This window comes from Carcharodon carcharias, chromosome 7, assembly GCF_017639515.1.
Source record: "Carcharodon carcharias isolate sCarCar2 chromosome 7, sCarCar2.pri, whole genome shotgun sequence".
In the NCBI taxonomy this organism is placed as follows: Eukaryota; Metazoa; Chordata; class Chondrichthyes; order Lamniformes; family Lamnidae; genus Carcharodon; species Carcharodon carcharias.
In genome coordinates this window covers 100,721,731-100,739,902 of record NC_054473.1, presented here as the reverse complement: position 1 = coordinate 100,739,902, position 18,172 = coordinate 100,721,731, and the positions used below count along the sequence as shown (strand labels likewise).

Below are 18,172 nucleotides of genomic sequence, written 5' to 3'. Positions count from 1 at the left end.
AGCCAGGATTTCTCCTACCATATTTGGCAAAAGCAATTGACTTGCATTCATAATGCAATCAATACAATCGAAACTCCATTCAGGCTTACATCAATAGACCCTCAATACTCCAGCAATAATCCACCAATAATTGTATCAATGGGCCATGAATACTCAAGTCAGTAGTTACGCCCTGGACAATTAACAAAGTTAGCACAAAGACACCTTAATAGGCTTATGTTGTTTTTTATTCATTCGTGGTATGTGGGCATTGCTGTCTAGGCCAGCATTTATTGCTCATACCTAATTACACTTGAGGAGGTGGTGATAGGCTTCCTTCTTGAACTGCTGCAGTTCATGAGATGTAGGTACACCCAAAGTGCTGTTAGGAAGGGAGCTCCAGGATTTTGACCCAGCGACAGTGAAGGATATTTCCAAGTCAGGATGGTGTGTGGCTTGGACTTCCAGGCGGTGGTGTTCCCATGTATCTGCTGCCCTTGTCCTTCTAGATGGTAGTAGTCATGGCTTTAGAAGGTACTATATAAGGAGCCTTGGTGAGTCCTGCCGGGCATCTTGTAGATGGTACACACTGCTGCCACTGTGCATCAGTGGCAGAGGGAGTGAATGTTTGTGGAAGGCATGCCAATCAAGCGGGCTGCTTTTTCCTGGATTGCGTTGAGCTTCTTGGGTCTTGTGGGAGCTGCACTCATCCAGGCAAGTGGGGAGTATTCGATCATACTCCTGACTTGTGCCTTGTGGACAGGCTTTGGGGAGTCAGGAGGTGAGTTACTCACCACAGGCTTCCTAGCCTCTGACCTGCTCTTGTAGCCATTGTATTTATATGGCTAGTACGGTTCAGTTTCTGGCAATGATAACCCCCAGGATATTGATAGTGGGGGATTCAGTGATGGTAATGCCATTGAATGTCAAGGTGCAATGGTTAGATTCTCTTCTGTTGGAGACAGTCATTGTCTGGCACATGTGTAGCCCAAATGTTACTTGCCACTTGTCAGTCCAAACCTGGGCATTGTCCGGTTCTTGCTGCACTTGGACATGGACTGCTTCAGTATCTGAAGAATTGCGAATGGCCTTCACAGGAGGTCTGCATTGGAGTGCTGTTTTGGGCTGCATTAAAGTGCTTAAGTTTGAGTTTGGTGAGTGAAGGATTCTTAAGGGTTAATTTAGGGGTTATTTTCTATCTAAAGTCCAGTCTTTCTTTAATTTAGCAATTAACTAAAAGTTGCTCTTTGGGTTGGCAGTGAGTTTTAGTCCAGCTTTAAAGTAGGTGGTTATACAGGCTCTGCTTGTAGCTGTAGCTAGTTAATTAGATAACAGGCTTAAACAGGTTTTCAGAAGCTTGATTCAGAGAGGAGAAAAGCAGGCCATCTATAGTGCTGGCTTGTCTGCACTGGAGTGCTGCTTTGGGCTGCATTAGAGTACTTAAGTTGGAATTTGGTGAGTGAGGGAGTTCAGTGAAGAGGGAAGGGGGGGTGATCCTTTCATTTTCAACCTTTCCTCAGAAAGAAGAGCAGAGGCCTTGGTAAGTAGGACCTGGTGAGTATTTCTACTGTCCTTAATATTCCCTAAAATAGAGGAAATAAGAGTAAAGTGAGTAATTTAATGGTAAGTCACAGCAGGGCAGCTCAGTCATGTGGAACGTTTCTCCTGTGCAATGTGGGAAGACAGGGACACTTCCACGACCATGTGTGCAAGAAGTGGCCCCAGCTGTAGCTACTTGAAATCTGCTTTTTCGGAGCTGGAGTTGCGGCTGGAGTCACTGTGGGGCATCCACAGGTCTGAGATTTTCATGGATAGCACTTAGTGAGGTGGTTACACTGCAGATAAAAAGTGCACGGCTAGAAAGGGAATGGGTGACCACCAGACAGAGTAAAAGCACTAGGCAACTAGTGCCGGAGTCCTCTGGGTCCATCTCCCCCTTTAACAGATTTTCCATTTTGGATACTGTTCGGAGAGATGGTTTCACAGGGGAAGGTAGCAAGAGCAAAGTCTGTGGCACCATGAGTGGCTCAGCTGCACAAGAGGGGGAGAAAAAAGAGCAGGAGAGCAATTGTGACAGGGGATTCTATCATAAGGGGCGCATATAGACGTGTCTGCACCACAGACATGAAAGCAGGATTGTGTGTTGCCTCCCTGGTGCAAGGGTCAAGGATGCTGCTTGAGCGGCTGCAGGACATTCTGAAGGGGGAGGGTGAACAGCCAGAGGTCGTGGCCCATATCGGTACCAATGACATAGGTAAAAAGAGGAATGAGGTCCTAAAAGCAGAATATAGGGAGATAGAAAAAAACCAGGACCTCAAAGGTAGTAATCTCAGGATTACCCCGAGTGGCACATGCTAGTGAGATCAGGAATAGGAGAATGAATCAAATGAATGCGTGGCTGGAGCTATGGTGTAGGAGGGAGGAATTTAGATTCCTGAGGCATTGGGACTAATCCTGGGGAAGATGGAATCCGTACAAGCTGGACGAGTTGCACCCCAGCAGGACTGGCACCATTATCCTCACAGGGGTATTGGTTAGTACTGTGGGAGAGGGTTTAAACTAGAGTGGCAGGGGTTGAGAACCTGAGCAGGGAGACACAAGAGAGAGAAACAAAGATAGGAATGAAGGACAGAAAAGTAGAAAGCAAAAGTGGAAGGCAGAGGAAACAATGGCCAGCAGCAAATTGGGCCATAATATAAAAATTGTCTAAAAATGTTAAAAGGACAAGTCTAAAGGCACTGTACCTGAATGCACAGAGCATTCGCAATAAGGTAGATGAATTGACAGTGCAAATAGATGTAAATGGTACAATATGATTGCAATTATGGGAACATGGCTGCAGGGTGACCAGGGCTGGGAACTGAATATCCAAAGGGTACTCGGTATTTAAGAAGGACAGGCAAAAAAGAAAAGGAGGTGGCATGGCATTGCATTGTTAGTTAAGGATGAAATCGGTGCAATAGTGAGAGAGAATATTAGATCAGAAAATTTAGATGTAGAATCAGTCTGGGTGGAGCTAAGAAGCAACAAGGGGCGGAAAACATTAGTGGGAGTTATCAATAGGCCTCCAAACAGTAGTAGTGAGGTAGGAGACAGCAATAAACAGGAAATTCGAGATGCATGTAACAGTAATCATGGGTGACTTTAATCTACATATAGACTGGGGCAAACCAAATTAGCAATAATGCTGTGGTGGATGAATTCCTGGAGGGTATACAAGATGGTTCTTCAACGTACTGGTCTAAAAAACCAACGAGGATACAGGCTATCCTAGATTTGGTAATGAGCAATGAGAAGAGGTTAATTAATAATCCTGTTGTGCGGAATCCTTTAGGGAACAGTGACCATAACATGAATTCTTCATTAGGATGGAAAGTGAAGATGGACGATCCAAAATTAGGCTCCTAATTCTAAACAAAGGAGCTAAACACAGAGCTAAGAGGTGTAAGTTGGCCAAGATAGATTGGGGAACTTCATTAAAAGGCATGACGGTGTGTAGGCAATGGCTAATATTTAAGGAACATGTAACGAATATTTAAGTATGCATTGCGACAGTTACATACATCCCTTTCTGGCGCAAAAACAGAACAGGAAAAGTGGCCCAACCATGGCTAACAAAAGAAATTAAGGATAGTATTGGCTGTGTGGGAGAAGACAAAGAGTGGTAGTGGATGATTGCTTCTCAGACTGGAGGTCTGTGACTCAGGGATCTGTGCTGGGCCCATTGTTGTTTGTTGTCTATATCAATGATTTGGATGATAATGTGGTGAATTGGATCAGCAAGTTTGCTGATGACACTATGATTGGAGGCGTTGTGGACAGCGAGGAAGGCTTTCAAAGCTTGCAGAGAGATCTGGACCAACTGGAAAAATGGGCCAGAAAATGGCAGATGGAATTTAATGCGGAGCAGTGTGAGGTGTTGCATTTTGGAAGGACAAACCAAGGTAGGACATACATAGTAAAATGGTAGGGCACTGAGTAGTGCGGAGGAACAAAGAGATCTGGGAGTTCAGGTACATATTTCCCTGAAAGTGGCATCACAGGTGGACAGGGTTGTAAAGAAGGCTTTTGGCATACTGGCCTTCATAAATCAAAATATTGAATATAGGAGTTGGGATGTTATGATGAGGTTGTATAAGACATTGGTGAGGCCAACTTTGGAGTATTGTGTGCAGTTCTGGTTGCCTAACTACAGAAAAGATATCAGTAAGATTGAGAGAGTGCAGAGAAGATTTACTAGGATGTTGCCGGGTCTTAAGGAATTGAGTTACAGGGAAAGATTAAACAGGTTAGGACTTTATTCCTTGGAGTATAGACAGAGTAAATGCGAGTAGGCTCTTTCCACTTAGATTAGGAGAGATAAACACGAGAGGACATGGTTTTAGGGTGAAAGGGGAAAGGTTTAGGGGGAACATTAGGGGGAACTTCTTCACTCAGATAGTGGTGAGAGTGTGGAACGAGCTACCATCTGTCGTAGTAAATGCGGGCTCACTCTTAAGTTTTAAGAATAAATTGGATAGATACATGGATGGGAGAGGTCTGGAGGGTTATGGACTAGGTGCTGGTCAATGGGACTAGCGGAATAATATTTTGGCACAGACTAGAAGGGCCGAATGGCCTGTTTTCTGTGCTGTAGTGTTCTATGGTTCTATTAGATCCAAAGAGGAGTCATATAAACTTGCTTAAAAAAAGTAGCAAACCTGAGGTTTGGGAGCAGTTTAGAATTCGGCAAAGGAGGATCGAGAGATTGATTAAGAGGGGAAAAATAGAGTATGAGGGTAAACTTGCAAGGAACATAAAAGTGGACTGTAAAGCTTCTATAAGTATGTAAAAAGATTAATGAAGGCAAATATAGGTCCCTTACAGTCCGAAATGAGACAATTTACAATAGAAAACAAGGAAATGGCAGAGCAATTAAACAACTACTTTAGTTCTGTCTTCACAGAGGAAGACACAAATATCTTCCCAGAAATGCTAGTGAACCAACGGTTTAGTGAGAAGGAGGAATTGAAGGAAATTAGTATTACTAAAACAATTGTGCAGGAGAAATTAATGGGATTGAAAGCCGATAAATCCACAGCCGAGGGTACTAAAGGAGGTGGCCATGGAAATAGTGGTTGCGTTGATTGTCACCTTCCAAAGATCCTGGAACAATGCCAGCAGATTGGAGAGTGGCAAATGTAACCGCAATATTTAACAAAGGAGGGAGGGAGAACCCAGGAAATTACAGACCGGTTAACCTAACATCAATATTAGGGAAAATGCTACTAGAGTCTATGACAGTATTATAAAGGATGAGATAACAGAAAACTTAGAAAATATCATCTGGTTTAAACAAAGTCAGCATGGATCTATGAAAGGGAAATGCTTGACAAAACTACTGGAGTTTTTTGAGGATGTAACTAGCAGAATAGATAAGGGAGAACTAGTGGATGTAGTGTATTTGGATTTTCAGAAAGCTTTTGATGAACTCCCACTTAAGAGGTTATTGTGCACATGGGATTGGGGATAGGTAATATGTTGGCATGGATTGGGAATTGGTTAGCAGACAGGAAACAGAAAGTTGGAATAAATGGGTCTTTTTCAGAATGACAGACAGTGGGACACCAAAGGGATCAGTGCTTGGGCCCCAGCTATTCACAATATATACCAATGATTTGGATCAGGGAGCCAAATGTAATATTTCCAAGTTTGCTGACGACACAAAGTTTGGTGAGAATGAATGGTGAGGAGGATGTAAAGAGGCTTCAAGGTGATTTAGACAAGTTGAGTGAGTGGGAAAATACATGGCAGATGCAGTATAACATGGATAAGTGTGAAGTCATCCGCTTCTGTAGGAAAAACAGAATGGCAGAGTATTATTTAAATGTTGATAAATTGGGAAATGTTGATGTACAAAGGGACCTGGGTGTCCTTGTACACCAGTCAGTGAAAGCAATGCTTGCAGCAAGCAGTTAAGAAGGCAAATGGTATTGTTGGCCTTCATTATAAGAGGACTCGGGTATAGGAGCAAGGATGTCTTAATGCAACTGTACAGGGTCTTGGTGAGACCACACCTGGAGTATTGTGTGCAGTTTTGGTCACCTTACCTAAGAAAAGATGTACTTGCCATAGAGGGAGTGCAGCAAAGGTTCACCAGACTGATTCCTGGGATGGCAGGATTGTCATATGAAGAGAGATGAGGTCATCTAGGGCTGTATTCATTGGAGTTTAGAAGAATGAGATGGGATCTCACTGAAATGTATAAAATTCTGACAGGGCTGGGCAGACTGGATGCAGGCATGATGTTTCCTCTGGATGGGGGGGGTGTCAAGAATGAGGGGTCACAGTCTCAGGATACAGGGTAGGCCATTTAGGACTGAGATGAAGAGAAACTTCTTCATTCAGAGGGTGGTGAACCTGTGAAATTATCTACCACAGAGGGCTGTGGAGTCCAAGTCACTGAATATATTTAAGAAGGAAAGAAATAGATTTCTAGACTCTAAAGGCACCAAGGGGTATGGGGAGAGAGCGGGAGTATGGCGATGAGATGGAGGATGAGCCATGATCATATTGAATGGCAGAGCAGGCTCTAAGGATCAACAATCTACTCTTGCTATTCTCTATGTTTCTGTAATGGTGCTTTACATTTAGGTTTTTTAGTAGTACAATCAGGAATATAGAGACAGAATAACAATATAACTGTCTTCCTGCCTCTTACTGTTATGACTGGACATTCTGCAGACAGACTCAGTCTGTTTTCATCTCCATTGTCTTACTGAATCCCTTTGGCCGGGATTTTCCAGCCCCACCGTGGTGGGAGCTGCCGCGGGAGATTTGGCAGCCCAGCCAAAAGCCCATTGACTTTCGGTGGGACCGGACAATCCCAATGGCAGCCGGGGCAGGAAAATCCCGCCCTTTGCTTCTATGAATATCTAGATTCATGCAATATCCATCCCTAATATCTAAACTAATCAAAATAAATGGTTATTCACATACCATCACTTACCTCTTGGTTTACCAAAAGCCCACAGAAACATTTATAAAGCACAGTCTGAAATTCATAATACAAGAAAAAGTATATTAAAGCCCATAATTCTTACAAAACCAACATTTGGATTATTAATAAAATTAGTAAACAGCAACAGTCCCAACATTGATTCCTAAATGTAATTATCTATATCTCTCTCTCCATCTTTTTCTCCATATATAAAATAACTATGGGAAAAAATCTTTTGTTGTGTTTCTATGTATATCCCAATACTTATAAACATTTCTATGTTCCTCTCAGTATCTCTGTGGGGGGCTACATTGTGCAATGTAGCCCCATTTTTCAGGAGCTATGCAGCTATCTAATGCTTGAAATCAGGTTCAAGATGTAGATGCACACTTCTGATGGGAAGTGCGTAGATTGTCCTGGTAAAGGGGTTTACATGCGCACATCTACTGACTGGCAGCAGCATGTGGAGCAGGCAGCCCATGATGCAAATCAGTGTGCTTGCTGATTTGATGGCAGCACTGCCATTTTACAACTGCACACTCCAGCCAATGCCTTGTCATAGCCACATTATCACTAAGAACGCCAACTTCCACTTCCACAAAAGTGACCGACCCTGCCCCTGCCTAGGCTCACCTGATGATGAAATCCTCACCCATGCCTTTGTTACCTTGTGACTTGATTGTTTCAATGTATTCCTTGTTGGCCTCCCACATCCTATCCTACATAAAACTTGAGGTTGTCCAAAACTCTGTTGCCCAGTCCTTACTTGTACCAAGTCCTATTCACATATCACCCCTGCTGTACGTACTGACCCACATTGGATCCCAGTTAAGAAACACCCTGGTTTTAAAATTCTCATTCTTTTTTCAAATCCCTCCACGTCCTAACCCCTTCTTATCTCTGGAATCTCCGCTAGCAATCTTCTGAGATATCGGCACTCATCTAATTCTGGCCTCTTGAGCATTCCCGATTTTAATTGTTCCGCCATTGATGACCATGTCTTTAGCTTCAAAAACCCTGAGCTCTGGAATTCCCTTCACCTCTCTGTCTCTCTACCTCTCTTTTCTCCTTTTAAGTCCCTCTTTAAAACCTACTCCTTTGACCAACCTGTTTACCTAACCTAAAGCCTTGTGTCTCGGTGTCATATTGTGTTTTATAATACAAGAGTAAGGAAGTCTTGTGGTGCAGTGGGTAGTGTCCCTGCCTGTGAGCCAGAATCCCCAGGGTTCAAGTCCCGCTCCAGGACTTGAAGGTCAAGGAAGGTGAATTCATAACGCAACAAAACAGATTAGCCCAAATCTTCTGAGCAGGATCAGAAACCTATTTCCAACCCTGATCAGGCAAAAAAAAACCCATTTATCTTCCTCTAGTTTTTCTAAGCAATCTTCCGAGAGAGGATCCTTCCAAACTGACTCAGTGTAGCAAAGCTCGGAGAGAGCAGCAAAGAGGATCGGCTGGTGAATAAGATGGGTTGGCTGGGTGAAGTAAAGGGGTAGGGTGGCACATGGGTGAGGTAGTGGGATGGCAGGTTCCTTCACTGTCACTGGGTCAAAATCCTGAACCTGTCCCTAACAGCACTGTGGGTGAACCTACACCACATGGACTGCAGAAGTTCAAGAAAGCAGCTCACCACCACCTTCTCAAGGGCAATTAAGGATGAGGAATATGCTCGCTAAGCTAGTGATGTCCACATCCTGTGAAAGAATTTTTAAAGAAAGGGTGGGTAGGGTGGCAGGTGGTTGAGTGAGTAGGTGGGTCAGGAGGGGTTGTTGGGTCAAGGGGGGAGTTGGATGGTGGGGGCATTTCAGGTCAGTTGGGGACTAGTTGGGTCGGTAGTGGGGTAGAGGGGTAGTCATGTGGTCAAGGGGTTAGTTTGTGGGGAGGTCAGTATAAGTGATTTGTATAGTTATCCAGGGATGGACTAGGTTTTGCACTGTAACATTTCTTGGGTAACTATGCAGGTAAGTACGTCGGAACCGCCCGAAGTCTCCAAATCTCACTCAGACTTGGAGACTTTCTCAGAGGGTTGCAGGGAGCAGGGGAATTGCCCATCAGAAGTTCAAACTTCCCAGGCAATCCCCAAGGATTTCTTGCATTGGGACTTCCATGGGGTCCCATGGCACATCTCCCAGGGGACGTCCAGTTTCTGACTATCCTGAGATTGGAAGATCTGGGCCATTGAGTATCAACCTGTAAATTCTTCCAACATACACCAATGGCCATTGGTAAGAGGTGAAGAGGTCAGCCATGTGATGGGAAAACATTGGAGCCTTTACCATCACTATTCATTGCTGTAGACTACAACATGTATATTAAAGCACATGTTGCCACAGCAACTCTGACTCCTTGGTGCTGCAGTTTGGTTCAGTTAGCTGGCTGGCAAGGTTTGAATCAGATTGGTGCCAACAGCACTGGATTTGAACCCTGTTCCGGCAGGGGTGCATTTGGGACCTGCTTCCTACCCGTGGTGTAGCTTGCGGTACTGTAGGTTGGACCTGCCTGCAGACTGAAGAGAATGCTCCTGTGAAGCATCTTGAGATGCCTTATTAAATTAGAAGCACTATATAAATACAGATTGATGCTTTCTAGTCGAGGCAACAGAAGCTGAATCTCACGGACAAGGTACAGCGCTCCCCCAACACAGCACCTCCAACGGCGCAGCACCCCCTTAGTGCTGACCATCCAACACTGCAATGCTCCCTTTGTACTGACCCTCCAACACTGCAATGCTCCCTTTGTACTGACCCTCCAACAGTGCAGTGCTCCCTCAGTACTGACCCTCCAACAGTGCAGCGCTCCCTCAGACTGACCCTCTGACAGTGCAGCGCTCCCTCAGTACTGACCCTCCAACACTGCAGTGCTCCTTTAATACCGACCCTTTGACAGTGTGGCGCTCCCACAGTACTCTCCCTCCGACTGTGCAGTGCTCCCTCTGACCCCTCTATCTGACAGTGTGGTGCTTTCTCAGTCTTTGGCTGTCTCTCAATTCGTGGATCATATCTCCTCAGGTTACATGCTAGGGCATCCGACAAGGTAGTGGGATCTAGAGTGTAGGATCTGTTTCCTTTTCTTTCCTTGTCTGCCAGTGCTGTGTATCATCATTAAGACATTGTGACCCAAAGCATGATGCAGCTTGATGGCCAGATTGTCGCCATTTTGAACAACTGCTAGCAAGCCCCTCATAGTCATGCTGACGTGCTTCAAGGAGCTTCAGAGTGTCTTTGAAGTGTTTTGTTTGTCCTCCGCTGAAACCTCAGCCATTTGAGAGTAGGGAAACCTGATCGGGGAGGTGGTTTTTGACCACCCGGACACAGTATCCAGTCCATCAAAGTTGATTTTGCAGGAGTTTTGCCTGAATGCTTGTGCAGCTGGCTTCAAGAAGGGCCCTAGCATTTATTTGACTTCCTTCCCATTGAACCCAGAGGATGTGGTGGAGGTATTGCTGGAGTTCCTCTAGTGCTCTTACGTGTCACTAATGCACAGTCCAGATCTCACTGCAATACAGAAATCTGATGACGACAGCTGCTCTGTACACTAGGACTTTGTTGACTTGCAGAGGTCTCTGTTGTCAAACACTTGCTGCTGTAGTTTGTAGAAGGCTGACCAGGCACGGCTAATCCTGTGTTGGATCTCCTCATCAATGCAGCGGTTCCTCGCTACTGACCCTCCGACAGTGCAGTGCTCCTCCCAAACCTCGTTCCTGCTCCCTCCAACATTAAAGCCCTCACTCGGTATTGCCCCTTCTGACAGTCTAGCACTCGATCCCTCCCCCCACCGGTAGCATAGATATTCCACTATACTGCCTGTCCAACTATGCAGCTCTACCTCAGTGGATTCCCTCTGATAGTACAGCACTGCCTCAGTGTGGATCCTCTGATGGAGCAGCTCTACCTCTGCAGTCCCTCTGATGGAGCAGCTCTACCTCTGCAGTCCCTCTGATGGAGCAGCTCTACCTCTGCAGTCCCTCTGATGGAGCAGCTCTACCTCTGCAGTCCCTCTGATGGTGCAGCTCTACCTCTGCAGTCCCTCTGATGGTGCAGCTCTACCTCTGCAGTCCCTCTGATGGTGCAGCTCTACCTCTGCAGTCCCTCTGATGGTGCAGCTCTACCTCTGCAGTCCCTCTGATGGTGCAGCTCTACCTCTACAGTCGCTCTGATGGTGCAGCTCTACCTCTACAGTCCCTCTGATGGTGCAGCTCCACCTCAGTGCAGGTCCTCTGATGGTGCAGTTCCACCTCAGTGCGGATCTTCTGATGGTGCAGCTTAACCTCAGTGCGGATCCTCTGATGGTGCAGCTCCACCTCAGTGCAGATCCTCTGATGGTGCAGCTCCACCTCAGTGCAGATGCTCTGATGGTGCAACTGCACCTCAGTGCAGATGCTCTGATGGTGCAACTCCACCTCAGTGCGGATCCTCTGATGGTGCAGCTCCACCTCAGTGCGGATCCTCTGATGGTGCAGCTCCACCTCAGTGCGGATCCTCTGATGGTGCAGCTCCACCTCAGTGCGGATCCTCTGATGGTGCAGCTCCACCTCAGTGTGGATCCTCTGATGGTGCAGCTCCACCTCAGTGCGGATCCCCTGATGGTGCAGCTCCACCTCAGTGCGGATCCTCTGATGGTGCAACTCCACCTCAGTGCAGATGCTCTGATGGTGCAGCTCCACCTCAGTGCGGATCCTCTGATGGTACAACACTGCCTCAATGCAGTCCCTCTGATGGTGCATCTCTATCTCAGTGCAGTCTCTCTGATGGAACAGCCCTTCCTCAGTGTGGATCCCCTGATGGTGCAGCTCCACCTCAGTGCAGTCCCTCTGATGGTGCAGCTCCACCTCAGTGCAGTCCCTCTGATGGTGCAGCTCCACCTCAGTGCAGTCCCTCTGATGGTGCAGCTCCACCTCAGTGCAGTCCCTCTGATGGTGCAGCTCCACCTCAGTGCAGTCCCTCTGATGGTGCAGCTCTACCTCAGTGCAGTCCCTCTGGTGCAGCTCTACCTCAGTGCGGATCATCTGATGGTGCAGCTCCACCTCAGTGCGGATCATCTGATGGTGCAGCTCCACCTCAGTGCGGATCCTCTGATGGTGCAGCTCTACCTCAGTGCGGATCCTCTGATGGTGCAACTCCACCTCAGTGCGGATCCTCCGATGGTGCAGCTCCACCTCAGTGCGGATCCTCTGATGTTGCAGCTCCACCTCAGTGCGGATCCTCTGATGGTGCAGCTCCACCTCAGTGCGGTCCCTCTGATGGTGTAGCTCCACCTCAGTGCGGATCCTCCGATGGTGCAGCTTTATCTCAGTGCGGATCCTCTGATGTTGCAGCTCTACCTCAGTGCGGATCCTCTGATGGTGCAGCTCTGCCTCAGTGTGGATCCTCTGATGGTGCAGCTCCACCTCAATGCGGTCCCTCTGATGGTGTAGCTCCACCTCAGTGCAGTCCCTCTAATGGTGCAGCTCCACCTCAGTGCGGTCCCTCTGATGGTACAGCTCCGCTTCAGTGCGGATACTCTGATGGTACAGCACTGCCTCAGTGCAGTCCCTCTGATGGTGCAGCTCCACCTCAGTGCGGTCCCTCTGATGCAGCTCCACCTCAGTGCAGTCCCTTGATTGCGCAGCTCCACCTCAGTGCAGTCCCTCTGATGGTGCAGCTCCACCTCAGTGCAGTCCCTCTGATGGTGCAGCTCCACCTCAGTGCAGTCCCTCTGATGGTGCAGCTCCACCTCAGTGCAGTCCCTCTGATGGTGCAGCTCCACCTCAGTGCAGTCCCTCTGATGGTGCAGCTCCACCTCAGTGCAGTCCCTCTGATGATGCAGGTCCGCTTCAGTGCAGTCCCTCTGATGGTGCAGCTCCACCTTAGTGCGGATCCTCTGATGGTGCAGCTCCACCTCAGTGCAGTCCTTGTGATGGTGCAGCTCCACCTCAGTGCGGATCCTCTGATGGTGCAGCTCTACCTCAGTGCAGTCCTTGTGATGGTGCAGCTCCACCTCAGTGCGGATCCTCTGATGGTGCAGCTCCACCTCAGTGCAGTCCTTGTGATGGTGCAGCTCCACCTCAGTGCGGATCCTCTGATGGTGCAGCTCTACCTCAGTGCAGTCCCTCTGATGGTGCAGCTCCACCTCAGTGCAGTCCTTGTGATGGTGCAGCTCCACCTCAGTGCGGATCCTCTGATGGTGCAGCTCTACCTCAGGGCAGTCCCTCTGATGGTACAGCTCCACCTCAGTGCAGTCCCTCTGATGGTACAGCTCCACCTCAGTGCAGTCCCTCTGATGGTACAGCTCCACCTCAGTGCAGTCCCTCTGATGGTACAGCTCCACCTCAGTGCAGTCCCTCTGATGGCGCAGCTCAGCCTCAGTGCGGATCCTCTGATGGTGCAATTCCACCTCAGTGTTGTTCCTCTGATGGTGCAACTCTGTCTCAGTGTGGCATATCTGATGGTGCAGCTCCGCCTCAGTGCGAATCCTCTGATTGTGCAGCTCTGCCTCAGTGCGAATCCTCTGATTGTGCAGCTCTACCTCAGTGCGGATCCTCTGATTGTGCAGCTCCACCTCAGTGCGAATCCTCTGATGGTGCAGCTCTACCTCAGTGTGGTCCCTCTGATGGTGCAACTCCACCTCAGAGTGGTCCCTCTGATGGTGCAGCTCTACCTCAGTGCAGATCCTCTAATTGTGCAGCTCTACCTCAGTGATGGCATGCACTTTGCGCTGAATTTTCTGAGGTATCGGACTTTGAGGAGAGAGATAGGGGTGGCGGCTGTTTCTAGCCCTCTGGGCCCAATGGATCTGTTAAGGAGGGACTCCCTCCTTCACTGCTAACAGGTGATGAGGCCAGGCCGGCCTCTCTTGCCTCCAGTTAATCAGGTCAGCGGCACGATGAGCAGGAGAATCTTGCCTACTCAAAGGCCACAATTGGCCTACTGTTGCGCATCTCAATGCCATCCCTTCTGCTGATAAAATTTGTGTGGGAGCAGCGACAAGCCGTTGGGTTGCGGGCAGGTTCCCCTCCAAGTCTCATACATCCTGACTTGGAAATATATCGCCGTTCCTTCACTGTCGCTGGGTCAAAATCCTGGAACTCCCTAACAGCACTGTGAGTGTACCTACACCACATGGATAGCAGCCGTTCAAGAAGGCAGCTCACCACCACCTCCTCAAGGGCAGTTAGGGATGGGCAATAAATGCTGGCCTAGCCTTCTTCAGAGAGTCATTCAGACTTGAAAAGTTAACTCTGTTTTTCTCTCCACAGATGCTGCCAGACTTGCTGAGTTTTTCTGGCATTTTCTTATTTTTATTTCAGATTCCCAGCGCCCGCAGTATTTTGCTTTTATCTTGCTAATGTTAATGATGTTGATATTTGTTTATGTACAACAAAATGGTAACTAGCTGCTGGTGATATCTTGTGTTTTCTCACAGAGAGTTACTGGAAGCGGATGAGCAAGCGCAGAAAGAGCATTCACACCCTGCACACTTTGGGCCCAAGAAGTACTGCCTGCGAGAATGCATATGTCAAGTGGAAGGGCAGGTTCCCTGCCCAGGTCTGATGCCTTTACCCAAGGAAATGACTGGGAAGTATCGGACTGCCCTGCGAGCAGGGTCTGCTGTGTAAATAAAGCTTTCATCAAGAATTCATATATGTGTTTAGTTTCAGAAGACAGGGACTACTCAGTTTCAATTCACAGAGACCTGAGAGAGTCAGTATGAATTTGTAGGTAAAAACAAAAAACTACAGATGCAGGACTCAACGTCAACTCTTTTCTTCTCCGCAAATGCTGCCAGACCTGCTGAGTTTTTCCAGGTAATTCTGTTTTGTTTTGGATTTGTAGGTCATGTCTCGCAAACCTGATTGGTTTTTTTGAAGACGTAACTCAAGTACTGAAGAGGAGAATGTCTTTGCATGTTATTTATGTAACTTCCAGAAGGCATTTGATATTTTTGTCAAAGAGACTGTAAGCCATAGATGAATGTCATTGCATTGAAGGCAAATTAGGAACTCGGCTGAGTGGAAGGAGACAGATTAGGGATAACTTTAATTGGCAGCATGTGACAGCTCCGGGGCTTGAATACAATGTAGTCATTATCAACTCAAATAATGGGATAGAAAGTCACAAATCTAAATTTGCCGTTGACAAAGATAGACAACAAACAATGTAGATGGAAGTATAAAATTACAAAGAGATGTTGATCGACCGATTGAATGGACAAAGTTGTGGCAAATTGACTTCAATGTAGGCAAATATGAAGTCATCCACTTAAGACCGAAAAGGGATAGAACAGGGTACTTTCTTAATGGTGAAAAGCTAGAAACAGTTCCCAATTCTCCTAATCTCCTTCTGTTTCTCAGTATTCAGTATTCCACTGAACTTGAGTTTTGTCCAATTCCATTTTGTTAAAAGTTGTCACTTCCTCTTTCTGAAGTTTTAACTTATATTCATGCACGTATTTGCATTCCTGTAACACTGGACTCAGTTTTTCTATCCCCCCCAAAGCATGTCTTTTCTTTGTCTCTTCATTAGCTGTGAAAACTGTCTCTATCATTTTTGCCACATCCTGCACATGCTTTTTCTGTGTTTTTTTTTATTTAGGCTGTTTTATAACTTCTTGGGATTCCAAAGATTGGACTCAAAATGTTGCTGCCAGACCTGCTGAGTTTTTCCAGTATACTCTGTTTTTATAACTACATCTGTAACTGTCACTAACTTTTCCTCCTCAGCCTGAGGCTCTAATGTCCATTTTAAATAGCAGACTGAGTTTTTGATTCGTTCAACAAATCTCCAGTCAGAACATCAATTTTAATGTCGGGTTATTCTAAGTCATTCAAATTTCCATGTAAAACTTCAGTTTCAGCAGTTTCAGCCAGCTTTCCTGAAACCACTGGAGGCATCAATCATCCCCAGCCAAGTAATTTCCTGATAAGAAATCCACCCCTTCCATAGGGAAATTAGGAACAAGTAATAAGACCATTAACATAGTCTCATTTTAAAATAACCTGATACAAAGGAACAGGTAAACAATTTCCAGGAATACCCCATATCAATACTTCATTATTCACTGAGCCTTTTGGAGAGTGCTTCAAATAATCTGCCACCATCAGTGACTGAGTTGCTCTAGTATCTCAGGATAACAATCAACTTGATGAAGGCAAAACACTGCAGATGCTGGAAATCTGAATAAAAACACAAAATGTTGGAAAAACTCAGAAGGTCTGACAGCATCTGTGGAGAGAGAAACAGAAACATTTTGAGTCTGTATGACTCTTCTTCAGGTGGGGCCTTATTCTTATCCTTGTCATAAGATTTACCTACTATGACAGTACTCTCTGGAGGGACACTGGGCAACTGTACTAGTGCTAACACATGTCTTTATCCACTTCCAAAGTTCCGCCTTTACATGTGCTTTTTTTTTTGTGACAAAAATAACAGGTCAGTCTCCTCAAATAAGACTTATCCGCTGGATTTTCTCTTTCACTAACGTGAGAACTGCCTGCATCTTTACCTTTGCCATCTTTCTCACCAGAATCAGATTTCTTTTTAGTATCAAACACCCCCATCTCTCCAGTTTTTCTGTGAGATTCCAAACTGGGGTCTGTTGTTAATATGCTTGAGTCGTTTCCTAATTATCTCCCATTTCCTCAACATCCTTTATTTTACGAACTTTACGTTCATCTGGGTGGGACTTTTTTCCCAAGGGGACACTTTTTAAATTCTTCCACCAGAATCATTTCCTTCAGGTTCTCAAAGCCTTGTTCAACCCTCATTGATCTATACCACTTATAAAACAACATCTCTGGCAAATTCCACAAGGGTTTGGCTACTTTCAAATTTCTGTATTTCTGACTGTCGGCTCCTGGTACTAACTCATTGGCATTGAGGACAGCATTCTTTACTCTGTTAGTCACCTGACTGCTCTTCTGAGTACATCTCCAAAGCTTTTCCCAAGAAAACATTCTATAAGATCACAGTCCACCCTTCTTTAGGCCATTTCAGTTTTGTAGCAACTTTCTCAAATGACACCTAGTACATTCCTACTCCTTCCTCACTAAATTTAGATAACAAGAGAATATTCTTTGCCAAATTGAAAATTTGAGGCGTTGGCTTTGGGTTATCCTCACCATTCCCCACCAATGTACAGGCTTTAAGCTTGTCTCTTCCCAATTCTCTCTCTCTCCTTACTCTTTCCCTCTCTTTCTAATTTCTCTCTTTCTAATTCTAACTCAAATTTTCAGATCCTTCTTTCTCTTTTCCTATCTAATTCGGATTTCTTCATTTCACTTTCAAATTCAAGTTTTAACTTTTCCCATTCTAATTCACAGAATCACACAGTGCAGAAGAGGCCCTTCAGCCCATTGAGTCTGCACCGACACATGAGAAACACCTGACCTACCGACCTAATCCCATTTACCAGCACTTGGCCCATAGCCTTGAATGTTATGACGTGCCAAGTGCTCATCCAGGTATTTTTTAAAGGACGTGAGGCAACCTGCCTCCATCACCCTCCCAGGCAGCGCATTCCAGATCATCACCACCCTCTGGGTAAAAATGTTTTTCCTCACATTCCCCCCTGAACCTCCTGCCCCTCACCTTGAACTTGTGTCCCCTCGTGACTGACCCTTCAACTAAGGGGAACAGCTGCTCCCTATCCACCCTGTCCATGCCCCTCATAATCTTGTACACTTCGATCAGGTCACCCCTCAGTCTTCTCTGCTCCAATGAAAACAACCCAAGTCTATCCAACCTCTCTTCATAACTTAAACGTTTCATCCCAGGCAACATCCTGGTGAATCTCCTCTGCACCCCCTCCAGTGAAATCACATCCTTCCTATAATGTGGCAACCAGAACTGCACACAGTACTCCAGCTGTGGCCTCACCAAGGTTCTATACAACTCCAGCATGAATTCTCAGACTCATAATTCTCAGACTCTTTCCTCTCTTTACCTAATTCAACTTTTGCTAAATTGACCTGAATGTTTGTTTCTTCCTTTAACGTCAAATGCTGATCTACTACTTCAATCTCTGCTTTCCTACTTCAAGACAACCCTTAATTCCTCTGCCACATGCTTAAAATTAACTATTCCAAGGCATGAAGTGATAAATCTATGCTCTCCAGTAAGGTTCAGACATTAAAGGTAGCAATGTTGACTTCCACTAAATACAACAAAAACAAGTGTAAAATCTTGGTTTAAATTCTGGAAAATTCCAGTGTACCCATTTTTACATCTCAGCATTTTA

At 46.1% G+C, this 18,172-nt stretch overlaps 1 protein-coding gene across 1 annotated transcript in view; it reads left to right on the top strand.

Moving 5' to 3' along the window:
- The window catches only part of mrps25 (mitochondrial ribosomal protein S25), a 51,602-nt gene extending 37,027 nt beyond the window's left edge, over positions 1-14,575 (top strand). Inside the window, exon 4 of the mRNA XM_041190763.1 lies at positions 14,360-14,575. Coding sequence (XP_041046697.1) covers positions 14,360-14,552 — 193 coding nt within the window. The 3' untranslated portion in view covers positions 14,553-14,575. The remainder of the gene's footprint in view (positions 1-14,359) is intronic.
- Positions 14,576-18,172: the final 3,597 nt, after the last annotated feature.